The sequence below is a fragment of the Scylla paramamosain genome, chromosome 9, assembly GCF_035594125.1.
Source record: "Scylla paramamosain isolate STU-SP2022 chromosome 9, ASM3559412v1, whole genome shotgun sequence".
Lineage (NCBI taxonomy): Eukaryota > Metazoa > Arthropoda > Malacostraca > Decapoda > Portunidae > Scylla > Scylla paramamosain.
This window is the reverse complement of record NC_087159.1, coordinates 30,617,851-30,642,500: the sequence shown is the minus strand read 5'-3', so window position 1 is coordinate 30,642,500 and position 24,650 is coordinate 30,617,851. Positions and strand designations below refer to the sequence as shown.

At 44.8% G+C, this 24,650-nt stretch overlaps 2 protein-coding genes across 3 annotated transcripts in view; both read left to right on the top strand.

Moving 5' to 3' along the window:
* Positions 1-5,965, top strand: part of LOC135103278 (histamine H1 receptor-like) — a 7,303-nt gene extending 1,338 nt beyond the window's left edge. The window contains 9 exon segments of the mRNA XM_064009321.1: positions 1,902-1,984; positions 2,922-3,485; positions 3,664-3,770; positions 4,386-4,486; positions 4,488-4,587; positions 4,590-4,878; positions 5,258-5,606; positions 5,608-5,733; positions 5,735-5,965. Coding sequence (XP_063865391.1) covers positions 1,902-1,984; positions 2,922-3,485; positions 3,664-3,770; positions 4,386-4,486; positions 4,488-4,587; positions 4,590-4,878; positions 5,258-5,606; positions 5,608-5,733; positions 5,735-5,830 — 1,815 coding nt within the window. The 3' untranslated portion in view covers positions 5,831-5,965.
* Positions 5,966-10,000: 4,035 nt separating this feature from the next.
* Positions 10,001-24,621, top strand: LOC135103876 (SCY1-like protein 2). 2 transcript variants are annotated; one of them, XM_064010795.1, is made up of 15 exons: positions 10,001-10,159; positions 12,166-12,329; positions 12,594-12,763; positions 13,268-13,447; positions 14,780-14,929; positions 15,443-15,658; positions 16,603-16,719; positions 16,926-17,068; positions 17,449-17,608; positions 17,761-17,997; positions 18,548-18,680; positions 19,813-19,958; positions 20,162-20,235; positions 20,574-20,855; positions 21,401-24,621. In XM_064010795.1, exons 2-15 carry the CDS (start codon positions 12,167-12,169, stop codon positions 21,939-21,941), a joined length of 2,712 nt encoding a protein of 903 aa, XP_063866865.1. In that variant the 5' UTR covers positions 10,001-10,159; position 12,166; the 3' UTR covers positions 21,942-24,621. The 2 variants fall into 2 exon arrangements, with proteins under 2 accessions (XP_063866865.1, XP_063866866.1); XM_064010796.1 differs by lacking the exon at positions 10,001-10,159 and adding an exon at positions 10,216-10,235.
* Positions 24,622-24,650: the final 29 nt, after the last annotated feature.

The window sequence follows — 24,650 nt, the reverse complement described above, 5'->3', positions numbered from 1 at the left end:
CCACACCTCTGCCTCGCTGCTGCTTGAAATTCAAGTGTAACATACTACAGTAGTGGATATTTTGTTTTATCTTTTTTTTGTGTGTATTTTTAAGCAAGTTCTAGATTAACAGATGTGGATATAGCTCTCTCTCTCTCTCTCTCTCTCTCTCTCTCTCTCTCTCTCTCTCTCTCTCTCTCTCTCTCTCTCTCTCTCTCTCTCTCTCTCTCTCTCTCTCTCTCTCTCTCTCTCTGTAGTGAAATATTTTTCACACACTTGAATCGAACGTAAGATTAGCAGAGAAAAAACTCGGAAAAATAAACTAAAAAGAAAAGAAATCAAAATTGCAAGACCACTTGTACATCCAGGCTTTTCTTTCTTTTCTCACACTTTTCCTTTTTTCCTTGCGCTTGTGTTTGTTTTATACATTCGTGTGTGTGTAAATCAGAGAGAGAGAGAGAGAGAGAGAGAGAGAGAGAGAGAGAGAGAGAGATCCGATATGAGTCATTGGAGTGTTCGTTCGTGTGTACGCATTGACAGTTTCAAGGTTGCATCTCCTTCAGCTGTTCCACTATTTACTATTCTATATCTCTGCTTTAATCAAATAGCGTAGCTTATCACGAAGATTCAAGAGATCTGTTTGTTGCTATTTGTTCTTACTTTGTGTTGAAGCACCAGGCACTGCAGAACTCAAGATAAAAACAAGTAAATTCACGATAATTTTTTTTATATATATTAAGGATTTGAGGCCCTACGTCTTCTTCACTTAGATTTCTCATTAAGACTTTACAGAATAGATCAGTCGAATTTTTTGTCCCTATTGACAACGTAGAAACTGATGAATTATCCCCAGAATCATAGACACCCTTGAAAGCCTCAGCAACTTCCACTACAGCATATTTACGAGAAGTTTAAGAATGCATGCCTTAATACGTGGAAGCAGTGTACATACATAATTCGTAACAAGCATCGGAACAGCAGCTTTTCGTACTTTCTTTGATGCACAGCTCTATTCCCTCCTGGCGAGGAACCTCTGCTTTTGGCCAGGAGGTTTATCCTCGGCTCCGCGTCAAAGCAATGAGTGGTGGCGATAACGAGTCTCGTGCTTGACTACCTTGAGTGGCGACTGTTCAAACATTCAGGTCGAGAGCTGACTCATGCATGGCTAGTCATTGTGGGGCTGCCGCTTGCTCTTTCCTTTCTACTTTCACTGGCTTTCATTTTCTTTTTCTTTTCTCTTTTTTTCTTTTTTTTCCAGGAGCTGCCTTGTGTAGCTCAATTGGCCTTTTTTGCAGTTTTTTTTTATTTTCTTACGATCTTATGTATGAAAATGGTTTCCTCCCTTAAATTGTGTGCTTCACCTTTTCCTTTCCTTCCTTATTTCTTTGACTTTTCTTCTTTCTATTTTTCTCTCTCGTTCATTCTGTACTTCCTTCCTTTTAGTGTCAGGTACTTTACTCATTTATTTCATTTCTTTTTTTCCTTTCTCTCTTTCCTCTTTCCATCTTACGTATCTTCTCTCTTCAAAGCAGTCATGAGATGCGCAGTTTTCGAATTTCTAGTGAAGTGCATAGGAAATTAGAATCACCATCCTGTCGTAATTCACGTGCCTCTCAAAAAAGCCTCCTCTCTCTTTCCAGTGATTAGAGCAGTGGTTCTCAAACTTTATTGCTTAGTGCCGCATTAAAGGTACATCTAGAACTTTGACGGCGCTCCAATTCAATAGCAAGTGTAGCGCAGGCACATAAAAAAGGCACAGATTGAGAACACATATCTATCTAGGAAATTAGGCGGAGCACAGTTTGCGAATTACTGGATTAGAGTCACAGAATTCGTTGTTTGCCTGGGGTTTGAAATTTCACACAAGTCGATTGAACCCCTCTGATCATGAGTGAGTGACGCCCTGAGTGTACTCTCTTAAGTGTGTTCGTTCATTCCCGCCACTGCACTGTAGCTTTGTCTCGATGTCCGTGCTCCTCTTCCGCGGCTTAGCATTGACCGCGGAGTAGCTGCTCTCCGTGATCCATCAAGAGGGAATTTTTAGGTAATCAATAATCTTCTGTGGTGATAAAAGGTACGTACCTAACCTCCATCTCTTATTGTTTACTTCCTTCTCTTCCTCCTTTCCCTCCTTCTCTCCTCCCGTCCTTTTGTGGCAATAACCTAGTTGTTGGGCCGTCTTAAGAACCTAAATCAATCTAATCAATCCTTTCCCTTTTGTTCTTCCCGCCCCGCCAGCCGTCCTCTAATCCTACGTCTCCCGGCAGGTGTGCGGACCGCCACTCGTCGCCACGGAAGCTGAGGTCGGAAGAAATGGAATCGTTCCTCTTCGTCAGTCTTTTTCTGCTGTAATGTCATTTGGTGTCTCGTCGTAAGAGCCACGAACCCTCTGGTGCTCTACGGCGCCTCGAGGTGGCCTGCTCCACGTCAGAGGAATTTGTTCTCTTCTCTTCTTTCGACGACGACGAAAGTGACAAGCGATGCCAGAGTTGGTCTTGTAGGTTGCTGTTGTGGTGAGTTCAGTCGTCATGAGGCCGGTGATGTTATTGTTTCCCTTGTGGTGTTGCGCAGAATAACCTCAGCTAGTAGCGATGCAAGAAGCTGCCTGTATCCTTCCATAGCGCGTCACGTGCATGGTCGCTTAATAAAGAATCAGACACTTTTGAGGCCAAACTAGACAGCCACAAGCCATAATTCTACCAAGATGGGGAAAGTTTAATTATTTCGTGGCTCTCGCCGTGGAGTAGCCTGGCTGTAGTCCCCTGTTCCTGTCAGAAAGACCCGCGTGGTGGCACTTTTATCCCCACGCCTCCGTGTCCCCTGCCAACACTGGGCGACGCCGCGGCGAGGCGATTAATCATGGAAGAATGGAGAGAGAGAGGAGTGGGCAGGGCGAAAGAATCTGTGGGCTGTGCCGAGAAGACATGGGAGAGGCGGTGAAGAGTGGGGCCGAGGCGTCGTGAGGGCTGGAAGGGGTCGCCATGGGCCCGCCCTCCTCCATCGTGGCGGAGATTGACACGACGCCCTTCAAATCAGCGGACGACTCTTCCAATGGCACTAAGGGCTTCAAGTACTCCTACGCCGTGTATCCGAAGTATCTGCCGCCCCCGGATACCGCCCCATGTGTCCACGCCCAGGGGCCACGTCGGGGAAGTGGAGTATGGCATCGAGGAGGGTGGTAGTAGTGGCCTGCTCGAGTTCCGCGTGGCCACGACGGTCTCCTGGGACGCTGCTGTATCCCGCTGGAGTGACGCGCCACCCTGGAGCACCGCCTCGTCCTGGAACCAGAGTCTTGGGGAACCGAACCACAACGTGACGCTGTACGAAGAAGGCGAGGAAGGCTCCGGATGGTGGGCTGACGGGGCGGGGCATGAGGCGGACGAGTGGAGTCCGGGACTGCTGGCCATCACGGGACTCGCCCTCTACACGCTGGCTCTTTGTACCGCCGTCGGGAACGCTCTTGTGATCCACGCCATCAGGACGGAAAAAAAGACTGCAGACGGTGGGTCAGTGTGTGTGTGTGTGTGTGTGTGTGTGTGAGAGAGAGAGAGAGAGGAGGAGGGGAGAAATTACAAAAAGACTAGAGAATAAAGGGAGACAGGCAAAAGAGGGAGGACGAGAGAAAGGGAAAGAAGAAGGAAGGAAAGTAAGGATTGCATAGACGTGTCCACAAAATACTAAAAGTCATCCACTCTTTCAGGTCTCCAATTTGTTCATCATGAGTCTGGCCGCCGCAGACCTCACCGTGGGAGTCATCGTAATGCCCATAAGCGCCGCCTACGCCATGATGGGTAAGGGTGAGCTGGCAGGGGCGTGAGGGGGAGAGCTTCGCATGGGCCTCTGACGGCAAGACTGGTGGAGAGTGTGTGTGTGTGTGTGTGTGTGTGTGTGTGTGTGTGTGTGTGTGTGTGTGTGTGTGTGTGTGTGTGTGTGTGCTGGTGTGCCATGGGTGGTGCGAGGGTCAAGAGGAATGCGACTGTGCTGGGAAAGGTACGATGGGAGGGAGGCTTCACGGAGGGGACCAGGGTGTGATTATAGTAGGAGAGGAGTAATGGGAGGCGTGCGTCACAGTGATTGGAAGAGGCGTAATGGGAGGGCGCCTGATGCACCAAAGAGTTGTGGTAATGGCAGTGTGGAAAGCACCTCCGCTGTCACCTGTCACGCGAGGGGACAGGTAAAACTTGGGCAATGCAGCACACTGATGAGGCCCCGCAGGTGCACGTGACGCAGGGCCAGGAGACCTAATTAAGTGTGTGTGTGTGTGTGTGTGTGTGTGTGTGTGTGTGTGTGTGGTGTGTGTGTGTTGTGTGTGTGTGTAGTGTGTGTGTGTGTGTGTGTGCGTGCGCGCGCGTGCACGTCACTAACCAGGTTAAGACTTAAATATGTACATGTGTTGGTCCCGGCAGGTGAGTGGCGCCTGGGCCTGGCGGTGTGTCAGTTCTGGCTGGCCGCAGACTACACGGCCTCCACCGCCTCCATCTTTAACCTGGTGATCCTGTCCCTGGACCCGCTACTGGTCCATCACGGCGCCGCTGCGATACTTGCGGCGACGGACGCGGCGGCGAGCCTGGGTCATGATCGGCGCCTCGTGGGACCGCGGCGACAGCCTGGCTGGTGCCCGGTGCTGGCGTGGCACCACCTGGCCCTCGGCGGCGTGAGGCACCACCCACCACACGTATGCGAGACTGAGTTTTCCAACAGTGCCGCCTTCAAGGCCGTGACCGCAGCGCTCAACTTCTACCTGCCCACGGCGCTCATGCTGTACCTGTACTGCCGCATCTTCCGCGAGGTGCAGACCCGCCAGGCACTGGGCCGCGTCCCCTTCACCAGCCACGATATTCCCACGGACTCCTGCAGCGAAGCAGAGCGAGGAGGGTCACGTCCCCCCACCTTCTGCCCGTAAACGCCCAGTTCTCTTCCTCTCACCTTCCTGCCATCACAACCTCTCCCCCCAACACAACGGTCACCACCCCAACCACCACCACCACCACCACCACCACTTCCGGCGAACGCAGTCAGTTCTGCAGCCTGACTGTGGTGTCGCCGGGCCGCCACGACTGTTCCTACTCTCTCTGGCGTGGTGGTGAGCGTGGGAGTACTTACCCGAGGATTCTGGCCACACTTCCCCCAACACAGCAGTACTTCTACAGCCAGCACTTCTCCCAACAGCAGGCAGCAACAGCAGTCGCAGGGCTCTCAGCAGTCCTCGCAGCAGCAGCAGCAGCAGCAGCACCAACACCAGCACCAGCAGCAGCAGTCTCTGCGTCGTCAGGTGAACAATAACCGCCTGGGACCGCACCAGAATCACATACATTGCTACCAAAGCAGCACGCGGCCCCACTCCACCTGGGACCCCTCTGCTTCCTCGCTGCAGCGGCCGCGGGACCAGAAGTGGAACAGCAGCTGGCGCCTTGGCAGCCTCGACAATAGCGGCCAGCACTCCAGCGCCCACGCCTCCAGCAGCTCCTCCAACGGCACCAGGAAGAAAGCGTGCCGCCGGTGGTGGCAGCGGCGGGGCGGGGCGGCGCGTGGAGAGCAGCGTCAACCTGGTGAAGGAACGGAAGGCGGCGCGGCAGCTGGGGGTGATTGTTGGGGCGTTCATGGCCTGCTGGGTGCCCTACTTCACCCCTCTTCCTCATCATGGCGATGTGCGAGACCTGCGTGCCCGCGCACGTGTACACCGCCACCATCTGGCTCGGCTACCTCAACTCGGCGCTCAACCCGGTGCTCTACCCTCTCTGTAACCACAACTTCCCGCCGCGCCTTTGCCAGGATGCTGCGCCTGCCCGCCCGCAAGACCTCCACACAGCCCAATGCCCACAGACTGCCCACCATCGCTGCCCGACACTGACCCCGACGACAACCGACAGTGACACACACACACACACACACACACACACACACACACACACACACACACACACACACACACACACACACACACACACACACACACACACACACACACACACACACACGCACACACACACACACACACACTCTCTCTCTCTCTCTCTCTCTCTCTCTCTCTCTCTCTCTCTCTCTCTCTCTCTCTCTCTCTCTCTCTCTCTCTCTCTCTCTCTCTCTCTCTCTCTCTCTCTCTCTCTCTCTCTCTCTCTCTCTCTCTCTCTCTCTCTCTCTCTTAGATAAGCCTATACGTATTTTCATGTGCACTTCACAACCCTCACTGCCGTTCTTCATTTGCCTATTAAGTGTGCAGTGTGTCCAGGGGGCATCTGTGTGTGTGAGTGTGTGTGTGTGTCAGTGCGTGCGAGCGGCCACTCCTCTCCCATTTAACCCCTTAACCACCCTCTCGCTGCAGTCACCACCTCTCTCCCCTCCCCATCCAACTCCTTTCTTATGTGCCTGAATGACCAAAGGGGAGAGAGAGAGAGAGAGAGAGAGAGAGCAAACTGCTATTTTTGTTACTCTATGACTAATGTATTCTCTCTCTCTCTCTCTCTCTCTCTCTCTCTCTCTCTCTCTCTCTCTCTCTCTCTCTCTCTCTCTCTCTCTCTCTCTCTCTCTCTCTCCTCTCTCTCTCTCTCTCTCTCTCTCTCTCTCTCTCTCTCTCCACCACCACCACCACCACCACCACCACCAGAGTAAAGCCCCTCACCCTTTCGACTCACTGTAGACTTGCAATGTACAAACAGTTTAAATGTCACCACACTGTAGCACGTTAGAAAGTCACGTTGCGTCTTCCCTCTGTAACACGTATTCCTCCTCCTCCTCCTCCCTTCTCCTCCTCTTCTTGGTACCCATCACCACTTCGACTGCCTCCCCCGCCGCTGATATCATAAAAGAAAAAAGGATAAGAAATAAGTTGATCCACACAAGGCAGCAGCAGTTCGTCCCCTTGACCTATCGTCACCCTCAGTTCTGTATTCCTAAACGTTTCTGGATCTGATCTCTACCACTTTTTAAGAGGCTGTAGTGCAGTTCAATGGAGTGTCCTAGGATGTTTTCATGCTCTTAGTGATAGTCAAACAAGGATCATGTACCATAAAAGGGGAAAAAAAAGCACACATAAGGACCCTGTTAATTATCTTGTGGCTTTTGAAAAATAATCCTAATGAGAAAAACACTGCGTTTGAGAATACGGCCTCAGTCTGAAGTACGGTTATGTAACTTTCCTCCTTACCTCCCTCCCTTCCTTCCTCCCACACTGGAATAAGCTTGTATACAACGCCAGTGCTGTCTGTCTCCTGTCTTGTTTTCATCTTTATAATTATACATATACACGCAGGGAGACACGAGAGTATAATATAAAGGCCTGGTCGACGTTCCCCTTGTAAGATGTTATCCCGCAGATTTCCTTCTATGTTGAACGAATCGAAAAAAATAATTATAGTATTGAAAAATGTAAATAACATCTGATAAATATGGAGGTCAGCATATATCCACCAGCGTTATCCTCACTCTAAGATCAAGAACAAAAATTGGTGAATGTGGCAATATCAGCGAGAAGTGAGAGGTGACGCTGTAATGCACGAGGCGAAGAGACCGTGATGTATTACGTGCTACTTGCAGTGCTGCAGGCAGTGTTGATGGTGAGCACTAGCCAGCCTGACGACACAAGCAGAAACTGGGTCTTCACGTGACTATGAGGACAGAGGACAGACAAGACAAGCATGAATGTTGATTGTACGCCAAGAGAACCAAGATACCCGTGTCTGTTTACCTAGATGAAAAATTGTATGTCGATACTGTCTTGTAAGGACTGAGAGGAGCGACAGCTGTATCAATAAACATACTAATATATCACAAGTTATGATGGTATTACAAAAGTGACCCCTAGCCAGGTGTAAAGGACTAGGCGACCATTGCTTGTCTCGCAGCGGATGGCCCGGGCGAGGGCTCCATCCCTACCCCTCTCCCTGTAATAGTAATGCCCCCCGTACTGATGTAACCTGTGCACTACCCACAAGGACACGACATTACAGTATGATAAACGGTGGCCTGGTTTTACTCTCACTCCCTCCAAAATGTTTCTCTCCCGAGCAACACTTTTATTAATTATGTCATTTAGAACACTCATAAGTTCACGTTTATTTAGGGATTGCCACGTGTTCGTCTGAAGGCTTCTTGCATCTTTTCTTCTGTTCTGATTTGTTTTGGTTTGATGGTTTATTATGTTGGGGCGATTCTTTCCTGGCAGTCTCTCTCTCTCTCTCTCTCTCTCTCTCTCTCTCTCTCTCTCTCTCTCTCTCTCTCTCTCTCTCTCTCTCTCTCTCTCTCTCTCTCTCTCTCTCTCTCTCTCAGCTCGATTAGTTTACGTTTATTTAAATATCTATTTTTAACTGTTTTATGAATTATGTTTGTGTTATTGTTAATGTTCACTTATCATTTCCCCATTACTGGCGCCCAGGGACGAGGAGATAAAGGCAAACCAGCGAAGGATGTACAATGGATTCACAACTGGATAAGATGATAAATAACAAGGGAAGATGAAGGCAAACCAAACCAGGATGTGCTGTACAAGCTAGTCACAATCTGCATAAGGGGATAACATAGTTCTATTGCTGCTGTGGTAGATGGTCACTGTTCTTCTAAATCTATTAACAGTGGTGTTCCTCAGGGTTATGTCCTGTCACCCACTCTCTTCTTATTATTCATCGATGACCTTCTAAACCAAACTTCTTGTCATATCCACTCCTACGCTGATGATACCACCCTGCACTTTTCCACGTCTTTTCATAGACGTCCAAGCCTTCAGGAAGTAAACATTTCACGCAGGGAAGCCACAGAACGCCCTGACTTCTGATCTTTCCAAAATTTCTGATTGGAGCAAAGCAAACTTGATATTGTTCAATGCCTCAAAAACTCAATTCTTCCATCTACCAAGTATCTACTCAACACAACCTTCCAGACAACTATCCCCTCTTCTTCAATGACACTCAACTCTCCCCCACTTCTACACTGAACATCCTCAGTTTGTCCTTTACTTATAATCTGAACTGGAAATTTCACATCTCATCTCCAGTTAAAACAGCTTCTATGAAGTTAAGCGTTCTGAGACGTCTCCGCCAGTTTTTCTCACCCTCCAGCTGCTAACTCTGTACAAGGGCCTTATCTGTCCATGTATGGAGTATGCTTCACATGTCTGGGGGATTCCACTCATACCACTCTTCTAGACAGGGTGGAATCAAAAGCTTTTCGTCTCATCAACTCCTCTCCTCTAACTGACTGTCTTCAGCCTCTCTCTCATCGCCGCAGTATTGCATCTCTAGCTGTCTTCTACCGCTATTTTCATGCTAACTGCTCTTCTGATCTTGCTAACTGCATGCCTCCCTTCCTCCCGCGGCCTCGCTGCACAAGACTTTCTTCTTTCTCTCACCCCTATTCTGTCCACCTCTCTAATGCAAGAGTTAACCAGTATTCTCAATCATTCATCCCTTTCTCTGGTAAACTTTGGAACTCCCTGCCTACTTCTGTATTTCCACCTTCCTATGACTTGAATTCCTTCAAGAGAGAGGTTTCAAGACACTTATCCTTCAATTTTTGACTACCGCTTTGGGACCCTTTTATGGGACTGGCATCTCAGTGGGCTTTTTTTTATTTATTGGATTTTTGTTGCCCTTGGCAAGTGTCCCTCCTATATAAAAAAAAAAAATAACACACACACACACACACACACACACACACACACACACACACACACACACGTGTCGTGTGTGTGTGTGTGTGTGTGTGTGTGTCTTTAATGAAGAAGCTCTTTTTTTTTCACTCTTGAACCTCAGCTCAGTCAGCTTCCTCATTTCATTATATCTACATCGATAGTATTCGCAAATCTATAACACTGAATGATCATTTTAGCTCTGGGGCAACTTAAGGATATGAGAGATTTATTCCATGGTTTCCTCCGTTCATTATATATTTTGTTTATTTTTTTTTACACTGAATCATCGTTCCAAATACATCATAGAGATACAATTATTTTTAAGGTTCATTATCTTATCTGTTTATTCTATTCCACGCTGTGGTGAGAGAAATGAGATGAGATAACACACCAGGACGCGCCGTTGCAAAGTCGGAAATCCCAAAACCCACAAGTGTCTGGTGGCCGAGTGTCAACACATCGCCTAGGTATTACGTGTACGCCTTGGAGGAGACTTGGTGGCGGTGTTCCAGTAAGAAAGAGCTCATTATAAGGAGAGAGAGGCATCACACGGACGAGGTGAGAGTGGGTGTGGGCGTGGCTGGCAGACAGGGACGGGGCAGGTCTTGGCACACCTGGCCTGGCCGAGTCACAGGTGAGGGGGGGGCGGGGAGGCCTGGCTGGGCACTGAAGAGACGAATTCCACACTTCTGCCATACTCCCACCATGCATCATTGTTATCATGTTTGCCTGACCTAAATGTTCAGCTCAAGGTAAACTCTCCAGTCTAGCTGATACAATTTTGTCCTGTCTCTTGTTTAGTAAGACTGGCAGACCTGCACACTCTGAGTTGTCCTTCTCTTGCCTCCCCCTCACTGCTGCCCTGCATGATAACAGTCACAGCTCCTTGTCATGCCCCCTTGAGCAGTGTCTTTGAAACTGAAATTAATCCAAAAGGTAGTCATGAAGGAGAGTACACAGGAATCAGACCCCTGGCAGGACGCACAGCAACATGCAGCCAACACCTTCCCATGGCTGAGATGGTCACCAAGACCTGAGTTAGTTGTATTGAGCTTTGATTTTATTGCTGCCACACTAGGTCACCATCAAGTGTGTTGTCCTGAGATCAATGAGGTGCTGGTGGAGGTCACATTAACCATTATGCACTGTTCAGTGAGTGATTCCTTTACTCATGTGATGCACACGTCCCAGATGGTGCAGAGTGAATGAAGGTGCCAGGACACCTGTTGCTCTTGATGGTGGCGTTGAATTGTAGTCATCCCGCTCTAGTAAAAGGAATTACATTTTCCAGTCAAGTAACATTGTTTACTTCATGGGTATATAGTATATGTTATGAGGTGAACTCTCTAGGAAAGGGAATTATCATCCCAACCAGAAATCCTCTTCATAGCTGCTCACTGTCACCATCTGGGCTCACCACAAAGATAACACTCATTACATACAAAATAAAATTGTGATACTTCTGCCAAAGGAAGAAAACATTCACTGACCTCCTCCCAAGTTTGATACAAAAAGGGAAAGCAGAACATGTTCTTGTTTACAACTTGTGTAGCAATTGTCTCATGAAGGCACACAAAATAAACACTTTAGCTACTTGCACTGTCTCACTGCTATGTCCACCTCGCAACTAGATACACCCACAAACCCCATACAAAGACACCAATACTGTCCCTGCAAATTATTACAGTAATGCACACACTAATACACCATACACCATTTTTTTTTACTGATGAAGACACAGTGTGCACTTGCTTTCTCTTCTTGAACCTGTCTTCTCTATCACCACCTGTACGAGACTACCCTGCTCCACAGACTCTCGACTACTTGTCCACAGGCCCTCTCTGCAACTCACGCACAGAACGCAAGCCTCAGCATCCACATGGAAGAGACGGGTGCCTCTCACAGAAACACCTGCTATAATGTAGAGTCAAACATCCATGGCAGCATTAACTTCCCTCCTTTCTCACACAACATCACCCCTGCTACTGAGCCCGCCAACAGGCTCCTTACTAGCTAGATGCAGAGCCTCACATGGACTAGCGTGCCAATTTCAATTGCTCACATATGTGTCATTTAGTGCTGCAGGTTTTCTTATTTGCTATTACTGCAATTACACTCAATACACAACATGGATGTTTTATATCTTACTGTTTGGAATACATAGGTACTTCAAACCTTAACTTTACCTGTTGGAAGTTAATCGTATCAATGGAAAATAATACATAAGATTGTCAGCCTAGGCTACCTCAACCAAGCATTGTAAACAAATGTGAACAATATTGTTGTGAGGGATTTATGGAAAAAGATAGTACTCTAAGATGTCTCTGCTTCTGTACAGCCTCTCATGTGATGCACTATTCTGGCTAGTTACCAGATCATGACTGTCACCCCAACTTTTATTTTTTCAGAGCAGTGCATCTTTTCTGACTTTAGCTTCAAAATGTCACAACAAATATCTCTTAGTTGCAACCTTCCAGATAAATGTGTACTACTTACATCCTTACCTTTACCTGGATTTCTTGTGTTTATATTGCTTCTCCATCCTGGTTCTTATACCTTTTCAGCATGGAGTCAATGCTCAACAAGCTGCGCTCTAGTATGAGCAGTGCAGCCACCAGTGCTGTGTCAAATGCTGTGCAGATTGCCTCTCAGGTCTCCAACTACCTCCCAGGCAACCCAGTAACTCGGGAATTTGAGGCCACTGCCCATGTGGCCTCAGCAGGACCAGGTGAGGGACAGACCTTGGTGATGAGACCACGTGAGGAAACTGTCACAGAAATGTAGTATACTATGTCATATGCCAGGATACTCATTATGGGGAAGAGTGCACTCAGTGGAGAGCATTTGTGTGAAGGCAATAGTGTGGCTGCCACATTATTGTTCATCTAATTAGGTGATCTACTTTCCATTTGGCTGATGATGTCCTTTTCTTAATCCCCAACTTAATTTTTATTTATTGACCCATTGTTAATGCAAAGGATCTGACTGACAGGCCTTGTTTGGAAGGTGTACAAAGGCCACAAGAAGTCCACCAAGCAAGATGCAGCAATCTTTGTCTTTGAGAAGCGGATCCTGGACCGCTGGGACAAACAGGAGCGGGAGGCCATGCTAGACCGTCTCAGGAAAGGGGTGTCACAGCTCACCCGGCTCAGACACCCACAGGTAGGAATGGCTCTTGTAGAAGAGGAGTGTTGGGCTTAGCAATATACTAAGATGAGTGAGCACACACACACACACACACACACACACACACACACACACACACACACACACACACACACACACACACACACACACACACACACACACACACACACACACACACACACACACACTGCCACATTACTGTTCACAAGCGTGTTCATTTCTGCAGAAGATTCTCCTTTCTCAACAGTAAAGAGCTGCAAGTTCCTTCAAGGGAATGAGTGATGATACATTACATGCCCATTACATTACATTACATTACATTACATTACATTACATTATACATGTGTCATATCACTTGTGTTTCTGGAATGGCTCATTATCTGAATGACAGTAATGTCAGTTTTGTTCATTTCATTAGATCATTTTTCATTCTTATTTTATAAGTTAGAGAGGTCACTCACTCCACTGTGTCCAGAAGTATTACAGTGATGATGGCTTTTCTTTGTTCATATTCCTCAGGTACTGACAGTGCAGCATCCTCTGGAAGAGTCACGAGATTCCCTGGCATTTGCAACAGAACCAGTGTTTGCCTCACTGGCCAATGTTCTCGGCAATACTGACAGTGCCCCCACTCCGCTCCCACCACAGCTGCGGGATTACAAGCTCTATGACGTGGAGATCAAATATGGTCTAATGCAGGTGAGGGAATCCAAAAAATTTAAAAGTACACAAGTGTGAGAGATCCAGAGGCATAATTGCTAATGAAGTATATGAAGATGCTAAAAAGAATAAATGAGAATATTTCCAGAATGTGGTGAATGGTAATGACAGCACTAGGAGAGATGTGATCATGATAGGGAAGGGCTGTTGTACACACACTCAAAAAAGTATCATTATTGTGGGGTTGAGTTTCTCGGCAGGGTTGGTAAGCATGTTCATCTAAGGTTCTGCCTGTGTTTGGTGAAGTGTTACTGTGGCAGCTCAAATCCTATTGTTTCATTGACAAGTGCTGCTCATTTTTTTTTTTTTTTTTTTTTTTTATGTAGGAAGGATACTGGCCAAGGGCAACAAAAATCTAATAAAAAAAATGCCCACTGAAATGCCAGTCCCTTAAAAGGGTCAAAGCAGTGGTCAAAAATTGGTGGATAAGTGTCTTGAAACCTCCCTCTTGAAGGAATTCAAGTCATAGGAAGGTGGAAATACAGAAGCAGGCAAGGAGTTCCAGAGTTTACCAGAGAAAGGGATGAATGATTGAGAATACTGGTTAACTCTTGCGTTAGAGAGGTGGACAGAATAGGGGTGAGAGAAAGAAGAAAGTCTTGTGCAGCGAGGCCGTGGAAGGAGGGGAGGCATGCAGTTAGCAAGATCAGAAGAGCAGTTGGCATGAAAATAGCGGTAGAAGACAGCTAGATATGCAACATTGCGGCGGTGAGAGAGGGGCTGAAGACAGTCAGTTAGAGGAGAGGAGTTGATGAGACGAAAAGCATTTGCTCAATGGATCCATCCTTGGTGTCAGTTTGTATTGTGTTGAATGTGTAACGTTACTTGTTTGAGTGTGTGTGTGTGTGTGTGTGTGTGTGTGTGTGTGTGTGTGTGTGTGTGTGTGTGTGTGTGTGTGTGTACATGGTGAGGGACGAGGCCTGTTGTGTTGTGAGGTGAGTGTGTCATCTCTGGTGTGTTATGAGGCAAGTGTGTCATCTTTGGTGTGTGTCGTGAGGTGTGTCATCTTTGGTGTGTGTCATGAGGTGAGTGTGTCATCTCTGGTGTGTCATGAGGTGAGTGTGTCATCTCTGGTGTGTGTCATGAGGTGAGTGTGTCATCTTTGGTATGTGTCATGAGGTGAGTGTGTCATCTTTGGTGTGTGTCATGAGGGGAGTGTGTCATCTTTGGTGTGTGTCATGAGGGGAGTGTGTCATCTTTGGTATGTGTCATGAGGTGAGTGTGTCATCTTTGGTGTGTGTCATGAGGGGAGTGTGTCATCTTTGGTGTGTGTCATGAGCGGAGTGTGTCATCTTTGGTGTGTGCTGGCAGGTGAGTGAGGGGCTGGCCTTCCTGCACAACTCTGTGAAGATCGTTCACCGCAACATTTGTCCGGAGAACATCGTGCTCAACCACCGAGGTGCCTGGAAACTCTTTGGTTTTGACTTCTGTGTTGCCAACCAGTCTCCTGCTGACCAGCAGGTGATAACTGCACACTCTCGTAATATACAGGGGTTCAGGAAGGTCAGGAGATAAATATAAAAAAGTAACTTCTTAATATGACTGTAAAAAAATGTCACTGGTCAAAGTTATTTTCTATCCGAATTGTAACTAAATTACTATTATCTTTGATACGAAACTGTAGGATGCTTCTGCAATACTTCATTAAGAGTCACTTGAAAGTTAGCATTCTTAAGTATTAGATGAGGAGCCAGCAGTGATCCTCCATGATCCTTCCTTACCTAGAGATGTTCTTTGTAGTTTGTAAGATGTCCATTACCTTGCACACCCAGAGCACTGTTGTCACACGACACACACCACTTCCAAAGGTTTTTTCACGCTTCATTTACAGAACATCTCCTACAGTCTTCTTTCAAACTTACAGTATACTTTACTGATACTCATAACTGTTTTTATCATCCTCTCTTTGCCATTTTCAAGCTAATCTGTATGAACATTGTACAGGTGATAAGCATATTGTTCTTTTTCTCTCAGCCCTTTTGGCCCTTTGAGGAGTATGTTCCCAACCGCCAGGCCATCTGTCAGCCCACCTTGGACTACCTGGCTCCAGAGTATGCTCTCACCCACACCCTTGACCCTGCTGCTGACCTCTTCTCCCTGGGTGTGGTGATCCATGCCCTCTTCAATAGTGGACGACCCGTCTTCCAAAACCACCAAGACTTTGTCACGTTCAAAAGAAACTGTTGTGAGGTAAAACATCATATTTATCAGACGTGTCACATTCAAGAGAAACTGTTGTGAGGTAAAGCATCATATTTACCAGACTTGGTGCTCCACTCTTGAGTTCATACATGATTAGTTCATACAATCAATTCCTAACCACATGTGCTGGCTAGTTATTTCTGCATGCAGTGGATCACAGAAAGCTTTTATCTGGCTGAGTTTGGCTGATAGGCCATATCATGCCCATCCCTGTGCTAATTCTCTCTCTCTCTCTCTCTCTCTCTCTCTCTCTCTCTCTCTCTCTCTCTCTCTCTCTCTCTCTCTCTCTCTCTCTCTCTCTCTCTCTCTCTCTCTCTCTCTCTCTCTCTCTCTCTCTCTCTCTCTCTCTCTCTCTCTCTCTCTCTCTCTCTCTCTCTCTCTCTCTCTCTCTCTCTCTCTCTCTCTCTCTCTCTCTCTCTCTCTCTCTCTCTCTCTCTCTCTCTCTCTCTCTCTCTCTCTCTCTCTCTCTCTCTCTCTCTCTCTCTCTCTCTCTCTCTCTCTCTCTCTCTCTCTCTCTCTCTCTCTCTCTCTCTCTCTCTCTCTCTCTCTCTCTCTCTCTCTCTCTCTCTCTCTCTCTCTCTCTCTCTCTCTCTCTCTCTCTCTCTCTCTCTCTCTCTCTCTCTCTCTCTCTCTCTCTCTCTCTCTCTCTCTCTCTCTCTCTCTCTCTCTCTCTCTCTCTCTCTCTCTCTCTCTCTCTCTCTCTCTCTCTCTCTCTCTCTCTCTCTCTCTCTCTCTCTCTCTCTCTCTCTCTCTCTCTCTCTCTCTCTCTCTCTCTCTCTCTCTCTCTCTCTCTCTCTCTCTCTCTCTCTCTCTCTCTCTCTCTCTCTCTCTCTCTCTCTCTCTCTCTCTCTCTCTCTCTCTCTCTCTCTCTCTCTCTCTCTCTCTCTCTCTCTCTCTCTCTCTCTCTCTCTCTCTCTCTCTCTCTCTCATAGTTAAAGAATACAAACACACTACAGTTGTCTAACATTCCTGAGGGTGTGAGGGAGGAGGTGCGGCTGCTGCTGCATGCCACACCACAGTTACGTCCTGATGCTCTCCAGCTCTCCAAAGTGAGTATTAACTTGTATCAGACAAAGTTTCCCTGGCATTATCTATGTGCTAAGTTACTATACACAAGTTGTAGACTTTCTTCCAGATCCCATAGCAATGAATCACAGCAGTGTTCTGTCATGTCCTTAGTAAGTAGGGTTTAAGGAAGCAGGAGAGCCACAGTGTGCATGATATTTGCATTTTTTTTCTCTCTCTTTTTTTTCAGATCTCTTACTTTGAGGATGTGGGAGTGAAGACACTGAATTACCTGGACCAGATGTTCCAATGGGACAACATGCAGAAATCTCAATTCTACAAAAGTCTTCCTCAGATCATTCCTCAGCTTCCCCATCGTGTGTGTGTCCTCAGGTGGGTTCCATCCCATGTACTCTGCCTCCCTTTACTTCTCTTTTTTGGAGATCTTGCTCTTGATTTTCCTCATTGTTCCTGTATGATTATATTCACTATATTATGTGTTTGAAGAGTTGCTTGGGGGATTGAAAGTGAATTTAAGTGAAGATATTTAAGGTTATTAGAAAGAAAATATGCATATGAATAAATCAGGTTCACATTTGCCAGTCCCTCCTCTAACCTCAGTAGTTTTGGTGAGTAGGCTGAGGACTGAGTGGACTGTAACTGATAGTGAGGTAAGATTTGCAGAGTTCTGTATGTGATATTTTACAGATGAGTTTCATTATTCATACTGGCACCAATATCCAGTCTTATTTTATTGCAATTTTGTGAGTCAGGGTGGTGCCAAGCCTGATGCAGGAGTGTGTCAACACCACCATGGTGCCATTTGTGCTGCCAGTGATCTTGTTGATGTCAGAGCGAGCCTCTCGGGAGGAGTATGTGGAACACATTTTGCCTCACCTCAAGCCCATCATGAAGATGACTGACCCACCACAGGTGAGCAAGAAAGAAGGAACAACACCAGTGAGAAGTTCCATCTACTTCTCCACTACTTTCTTGTTGACCTTTTTCTGTTAACAGATGCACCACCCCAGCTCACCACACACACACACAGACACACACACATACCCCTTTCTGCTGCCCCACAGATCATGCTGCAGCTGATGCAAAAGATGGAGCTTCTGTTAGGCAAGACACCACCAGAGGACGTGCGCGGTGATGTCTTGCCACTGCTGTACCGAGCCCTGGAGTGTGACATGCAACAGATCCAGGAGCTGTGCTTGAGTGTGATACCCTCGTGTGCTGCCCTTGTGGAGAGTCATGCTATGAAGAACGCTCTGCTGCCCAAGATCAAGAAACTTTGTCTGGCTACAGGATACCTCTCAGTAAGCTTTTGGTTTTAACAACTCACCTGCCACTTTCATGGGACATGTGCAGGAAACATCACACAATTAGAGATGAGGAAGTAGAATAATGTGCATCCTTGCAATGTTTAGAAACCTGCAGACAATGGTTGTGAGTGAAGTGATAAGCAAGATATACAGGAGTGGAATAGATGATGATCTCTATAAAGTAGAAAGATAGAAATTGAAGAGCTGTAATATGGGCTTGATAGCTCTGGTAACCTTTATTGTCAAGAGTTTGACAGCAAATAAGAAGGAACAATTACAGAAAATAATTTAGATGATGATGTATTTGTTGTTAGTCACTTGCAGATTCAGTAATTGTAACTTTTTTTTCTCTCTCTTTTTAGGCTAAGATTACTTTGTGACATCTTTTATTGTGAGTGGGGTTTAGAGTTTAGTGTTGCAAATGTTCATCAGCATTGTTATAATTACCACCTTTGACATGAGGTCGTAGGATTATATTGCTGTTGTTATAACTATCATTGATATTACAAGGTCATATGTGATTACAATGGTGTCACACATTTAGGTGCGAGTGAACTGTCTGGTGTCTGTGGGCAAGATTCTGGAGCACCTGGATCGCTGGCTGGTCATGGATGACATCTTCCCCTTCCTGGAGCAGATCCCTTCTCGGGAGTCCCCTGTCATCATGGCCATCATTGGTGAGTTGCTCCTCACACCACTAGACTCAGGATTGTATTGTGTATTGTCATTGCTTCTTTAGCTTGTCATTTTCATGGACTGCTAAGGAATAAAGAGCTCCATGAACGTTTTAAGACAAAATGTATCAAGTTTCATTTTAAAATATGCTCAACTTTCTTAAGCAAAATCTAATAAGTTCAAAAAACTTTTTGAGGAAATCTAATAAATGCTACTCTTTCAAGAGAAAGTAGCAGCTGAATAAAAACCCATTATGAAGAACTGTATCTGGTAATGTGGTCTTATCATAGAATATTAGTTGCAAAAGGGGGAACTCAGACAAAATATTCCTGAATATGATATTGTGATAGGGAACTACCTTGAGACTTATTGTAAATATAATTATGATTTTTGAGGTACCAGGTAACTGCCCTTAGAGGAAAGTAACAATTAATTCTGGGTAATGACTGCTATTGTGTTTAGTGGGGAACTGCCGTAGTGGAATTAATTTGGTTTATTTAATATGGGAACTGGAAACTTTGATGTCTACTTGGTACACCAGACGGTTTTGGCAGGCAGAAGCAGATCGGGACTGGTGGTGGTGGTGCGGATTGTGCTCCTCGCATCATGGACAGGACTTACTCTACGGTGTTGTACGTTAAGTTTGCTCAAGTGTAGGGTCTGGCTGGGGTTTTTCTATCTAGAGTTATTTAGCATTTTGTGTATTTGTAACTGGATTAGGTATATTGGTGGTAAATTGCTTTACTTAAGTTGTACTTGTGAAGCCTGTTGGCAGTTGGTGATACCAGGTTTAGGCGTGACTGCATGAATCGCAAGTAATGGTGATAGTGTTTTGTGTTTTTCCATGTACTAGGTTAAGGATATTAGATGTAGGTGTTCTCTATATATTTAATTATATAAAAATCTCACATTTGTTGTATTCTCTCCTGAGTCTTACTGAAATAATGAGGGTTGGAGTGTGAGCTGAACCTAGGGAAATGTTTTGTCTGGTTTCATGTCTGCGCCATACACAGTTCACCCTCGCCTTCTACCTTGTTGGAGGAGTGATGGTGTAACAATATTACCTACTAAATTTTTCCAAATCTCTCTCTTGAGGCTATTGACAGGTCACTTAATCATTTGTATTCACTACAGGAATCTTCAAGGTTGCAATGACTCACAAGAAGTTGGGCATCTCCAAGGAAGTTTTGGCCACCAGGGTGTTGCCCTTCTTGTTTCCACTGAGCATTGAGAACTCTCTTACCCCTACCCAGCATTCATCAGTCATGAGCCTCATAAAGGTAATGATGAAGCCACTGTGAATCACATTGTTGCTGATATCACACGTGATTAAAAATAAGTACCTCTCATGTTAACTTTTAAATTGTGAATGACTATATCATTTAGATTTGACAATGGGGTTGACTTTGGTTTGATTAAAGATTGTGAAACCAACTTATTGTTAGTGATGAGATGATGGTTCCTCATTCTGTTTTTCTTGCAGGAGATGACAGAAAAAGTAGAAGCAGAACACAGAATCAAACTTGAACAACTCAACTCTATCAAGGATGAACAAAAGTAAGTGTTATCTTCCTACTGTCTCAATTTTTTTTATATATTGGAAACGAGACAGGCAAAGGGCTTCTTCCAGAGAGAACATTATAAGTCACTTGCACACCCCATTCTCATATCCCACTTCTCTCAGGTATTATAGTACTATCCTTATATTTAATAGAGGCTTCCTTTCACACCCATTGCAGCCACTTAGTGTTTGTGTATCCACCATGCCATTTTACATACTCCTGTTATTCATAACTGAAATATCTGAGTTACAAACCTTACATACCAGTAAACAAGCTCCAAATTCAACTATACACTGTATCATTGAAAGTCTATCTGATATGATAATGTTTCAGGGCACTACAAATGGCTATGCCAACCAGCTTAGCTTCAGGCTCAACAGTTAGCACAGCTAGCACAGCTACTGCCAATGGCTCAGTTGTCAGTCCTGCAGAGGCTGCTACTGATATGTTTGCTGGTCTTGGACTGAATCAGTTTGCTGGAGGAGGGGGCTCATCTGCCTCTCTAAAGCCTGCAGTGTCATCATCAGCACCAGCTCCAGCAGGCAACAAAACTCAGCAGCCAAAGACAGATGTTACCTCTACTACTGCCCCACTCAGCATGCAGGACAAACACAGGTAATAAAGTGGAAATTTATCATATTAACATTACACAGGTTATACTGAATTTTATCCCAAGAATGTATAATGGGTTATGGCAATTATACATGAAGGTTTTTTAGAGATCACTCCAAGAAAACATAGAAAGAAGTTATCCAGAAGAACCTTAGACATACAGGCCCAGACAGGGAAGCTGGTGGAGACCATGGAGTTGGCAAGCTGCCGTTGACTGAAAACACAGTTGACTTGTGTAGTTGTGTATGAAATCTTTCAAAATTATGAAGATAATGATGAATCATTTATATAAGCTATGATAATATTCTTACCTCTTGGAATCAGCTTAGTTATACCCTTTTACAACCTCAGTACTGTTGGAATGGACTAGTATGTTTCACCGAGTGATCCATGTTTAATCATTGTCCTCATTTTCAATGTAGAACTCTACCATTTCATATTATCATAAGATATAAAGTTACTGGTAGTGTTGAGAAAGATTTTGTGTGAGTATTTATGTAATTAATTTGTAACACCTTAGGTAACTGATTTGTCACTTCCTGTTACAGGATGATGAAGGAGCAGGGCCTCCAGAAGCAGCCTCCACTCCTTCCCTCCCCTCCAGCACCTTCCTCCACCATCACCAAAAACACTCAACCTTCCTCTTCCTCCTCACAGACCTCCAATCTCACATCCTCCCTCATCACTTCTAATCTGAGCATGATAGCAAGCCCTCCAGGGGCACAGCAGCAAATTGGACAGATGGGTGGCTTAGGCAACACAGGATTAAGTTATGGCATGAGGCCTAACCTGACACAGCAGCCTCTTGGAACCATGAACTCTTGGGCTACTTCTCCTACACAGCCACAATCCTGGGCCTCCCCAATGCCTCACCAGCAGCCACAGTCACAACCACAACCCATGTCTTTGAACTTGGGAGCTTTTGATAACCTCCTTCCTTCTCAACCAAGACCACCAAGTATGAACCAAATGGCTTCCAATTTCAAGTCTGCCCCCATGATGGCCCCCTTAAGGCCCATGACCATGATTCCCGCGCCAGCCCCTGTCCGCCCACTCACATCCTCAGACATCAATGATCTCCTCAGCTGAGATCACTCTTTATTAGTATTTTTTATATTGTCTCAACTCCTCAAGACTGTATAGTTAGGTTATTGCAGTGAGTATTTACAAGACTGTACATACCTAGCTAGGAAAGATTTGCTAGTTGTACTTTATTATTTCTTCATTGCAAGTGTCTAGTCATAACAGGAGCCATATAGGCAGACGTTTTGCTGCGTATCTTCACAGCATCTAACCAGCAGGTATGTGATGGATGAAGCATTTCTGAGCCATTAGTATGAAGAGCTTGTATGCCTTTGTTATGGTGTTGATGTAATCTAAGGCAGGGTCCACACAATGACTCCAACATGTTCCAAGGTGAGTGATGGTAGGTTAGTATATAACAACATTCCAAGTATGTATGTGCTTGTTAATGATGCTTTTATTTTTATTCATTAAAAGATTAATGGATGATTATATGCTTAGAGTCTGTAGCCAATATTTTTCCAATATATTGGGTTATTTGATATGCATATATTATGGATATAAGATGTGTATGGTCAATGCATTAATCAAAGATAGTCAAAAGCAGTTTTCTTTTTGCAGCTTCAGTCACCAAAACACATGCCTGTGAATTTATATGTGAAAATTCATTTTGGCTCATATAATGTTTTATCAGACTCCTTGGTCTCAGAGAATTAACTGTTCCACATTGTTTGGTTGGTTTGATGTTCAATCCACATAATTAAGCTCTTTTATAAGTAATATGCACATGACCTACTTACCTGATTCATTCAATACTATTTATCTATCTTCCTATATCTGACAACTTCCTTAAGGGGATGACCATGATCAAATTCCCCAGGACAGCAGCCAGTTACCTCACAAGATAACAGCTGTAAAACAAGTTGGTATAATTATTACGTTTGGGTATGTAAGATACAGCCAGTGCTAAGTGACTGGTTGGACTGAGTTATTTTTTCATTATGTCATACCCAAAGTAAAAAAAAAAAATTCACACCAGCTACTGTCTCTCGCCACAGCTACCCACACTTGTCCAGCCCAGCCAAATGTATACAGGGTGCTAAGAATTCTTGGTAGATCATGTGGTGGAGAAAGGGTGGCAGTGAGGCTCAACTGGAATGTACATATGATATTCTCAGTGGTATTAGAAGAAGAGCAGATTAAATGTTACGTTAAAGTTGTTGTTCCTATGTATTGCTATATCTACAAAAATATATTTTGTTGGCATTCATAAGAGCTATGAAGGTGCAGTTGTGCCATTACACATTATTGTTATTTTCTTTCATTAGGACTGTTCATTGTGTGTACTGATAGAGTTATAGGAGTCATTGAAAAGGTGGGAATCTCATTAAAGACAAAGTTAAAATCTTGATCTGTTAGTAGTGGCTCTAGCAATGTGACAACAGAGGTGGTGAACCAAGTAATACATATTTGAAATTATGTTGAGATTATTTTCAGAGGCCAGAGTCAAGAAATAGAAAGCATAAGGGAAATCCTTATTTAAAATTATACCTTCATTATCACCAACCATTCAGAGTAGATTCCAAGTTTAGTATTATTGTCCTTACATATTTCACAGAGGCTGCAAAAAGAAATTATGTGCAGGAGGGAATCCTCACATAAGACGACCAAACAGCCTACTACACTTGCCATTAAATCACTCATATCTTCAATTCAACTCAGTGCTGCTTGCACCTTTGATGGATAGATTTCTTATATGGCCACTATTGTCATTTCCATTCCCATCATCATTATCTTAATTTTCTTTTAAGCTGTCATGAATTAAAACCACCATGCACAAAAAAAAAATAAATAAATAAAATATATCACCTCTACCTTCTCCATCACTCAGCAGCTGCATGTACTCCTTTTATTCACACTACAGATGCACTATATATTGGATAGTATGCTTTATCAGGTTAAACTACACTGGTTAACTTTCTTCATTCAATATATTCTTCTCATCTGTTTTCACATAGTTACAAATATATATCCCATTTTATTTTCCAGGACTATATATAATTCTCACATTTATCCATACATAAATACTGTACTATATGAACAGTGTACATGCATGCCTCTGTATTCTCTTCACATCATCCTACATCCACTGGTGTTGGTCGTGCTTCCCTTACAGCTCCATCCATGGTGACCTGTAACCGGTTTTCCCTTCACCATACATCCATGCCTGGAGCTAGTCACTAATGGTCCCTTAACTGCTCTGTATAGTCATATGTTTCAGATTGTGAGTTTTACAGTAATAAGAAGTGATGCAGAAATTTCTGAATTTTGAATATTTGCAGGAGTTTAGCATAATGCCCAATCCTACAATATTCCATTAAGTGCATGAATTGTTGGGTATATTCATATGTATGTCACCCATTGTTTTGGAAGAACTCTTGTGTGCCAGGCACTGTGATCTTCCTTTCTGAGCTGAATTTCCTAACTGTTCATAGCACAGGTTACTTGGTTAGGATGAACATGGTTTCCTTATTAATGTCACTGTGTGTTTACTTTACGAGACATAATGCCTGACCAAATTGCCAGTCCTGTGCACGAAAGTTTCCATCAATAAGCATAAGTTATGCATTAAAAGAAAATAAGCAAAGGATGTATGACTCAAATTCAGTAAATCTCAATAATGGAACTTTGTGTAAATCTCATTGTAAATAGTGTGTACAAATATTGAATAAAAGCTGTATTATCATCAGTGCTTTACACTAAAGTGGGATTTAC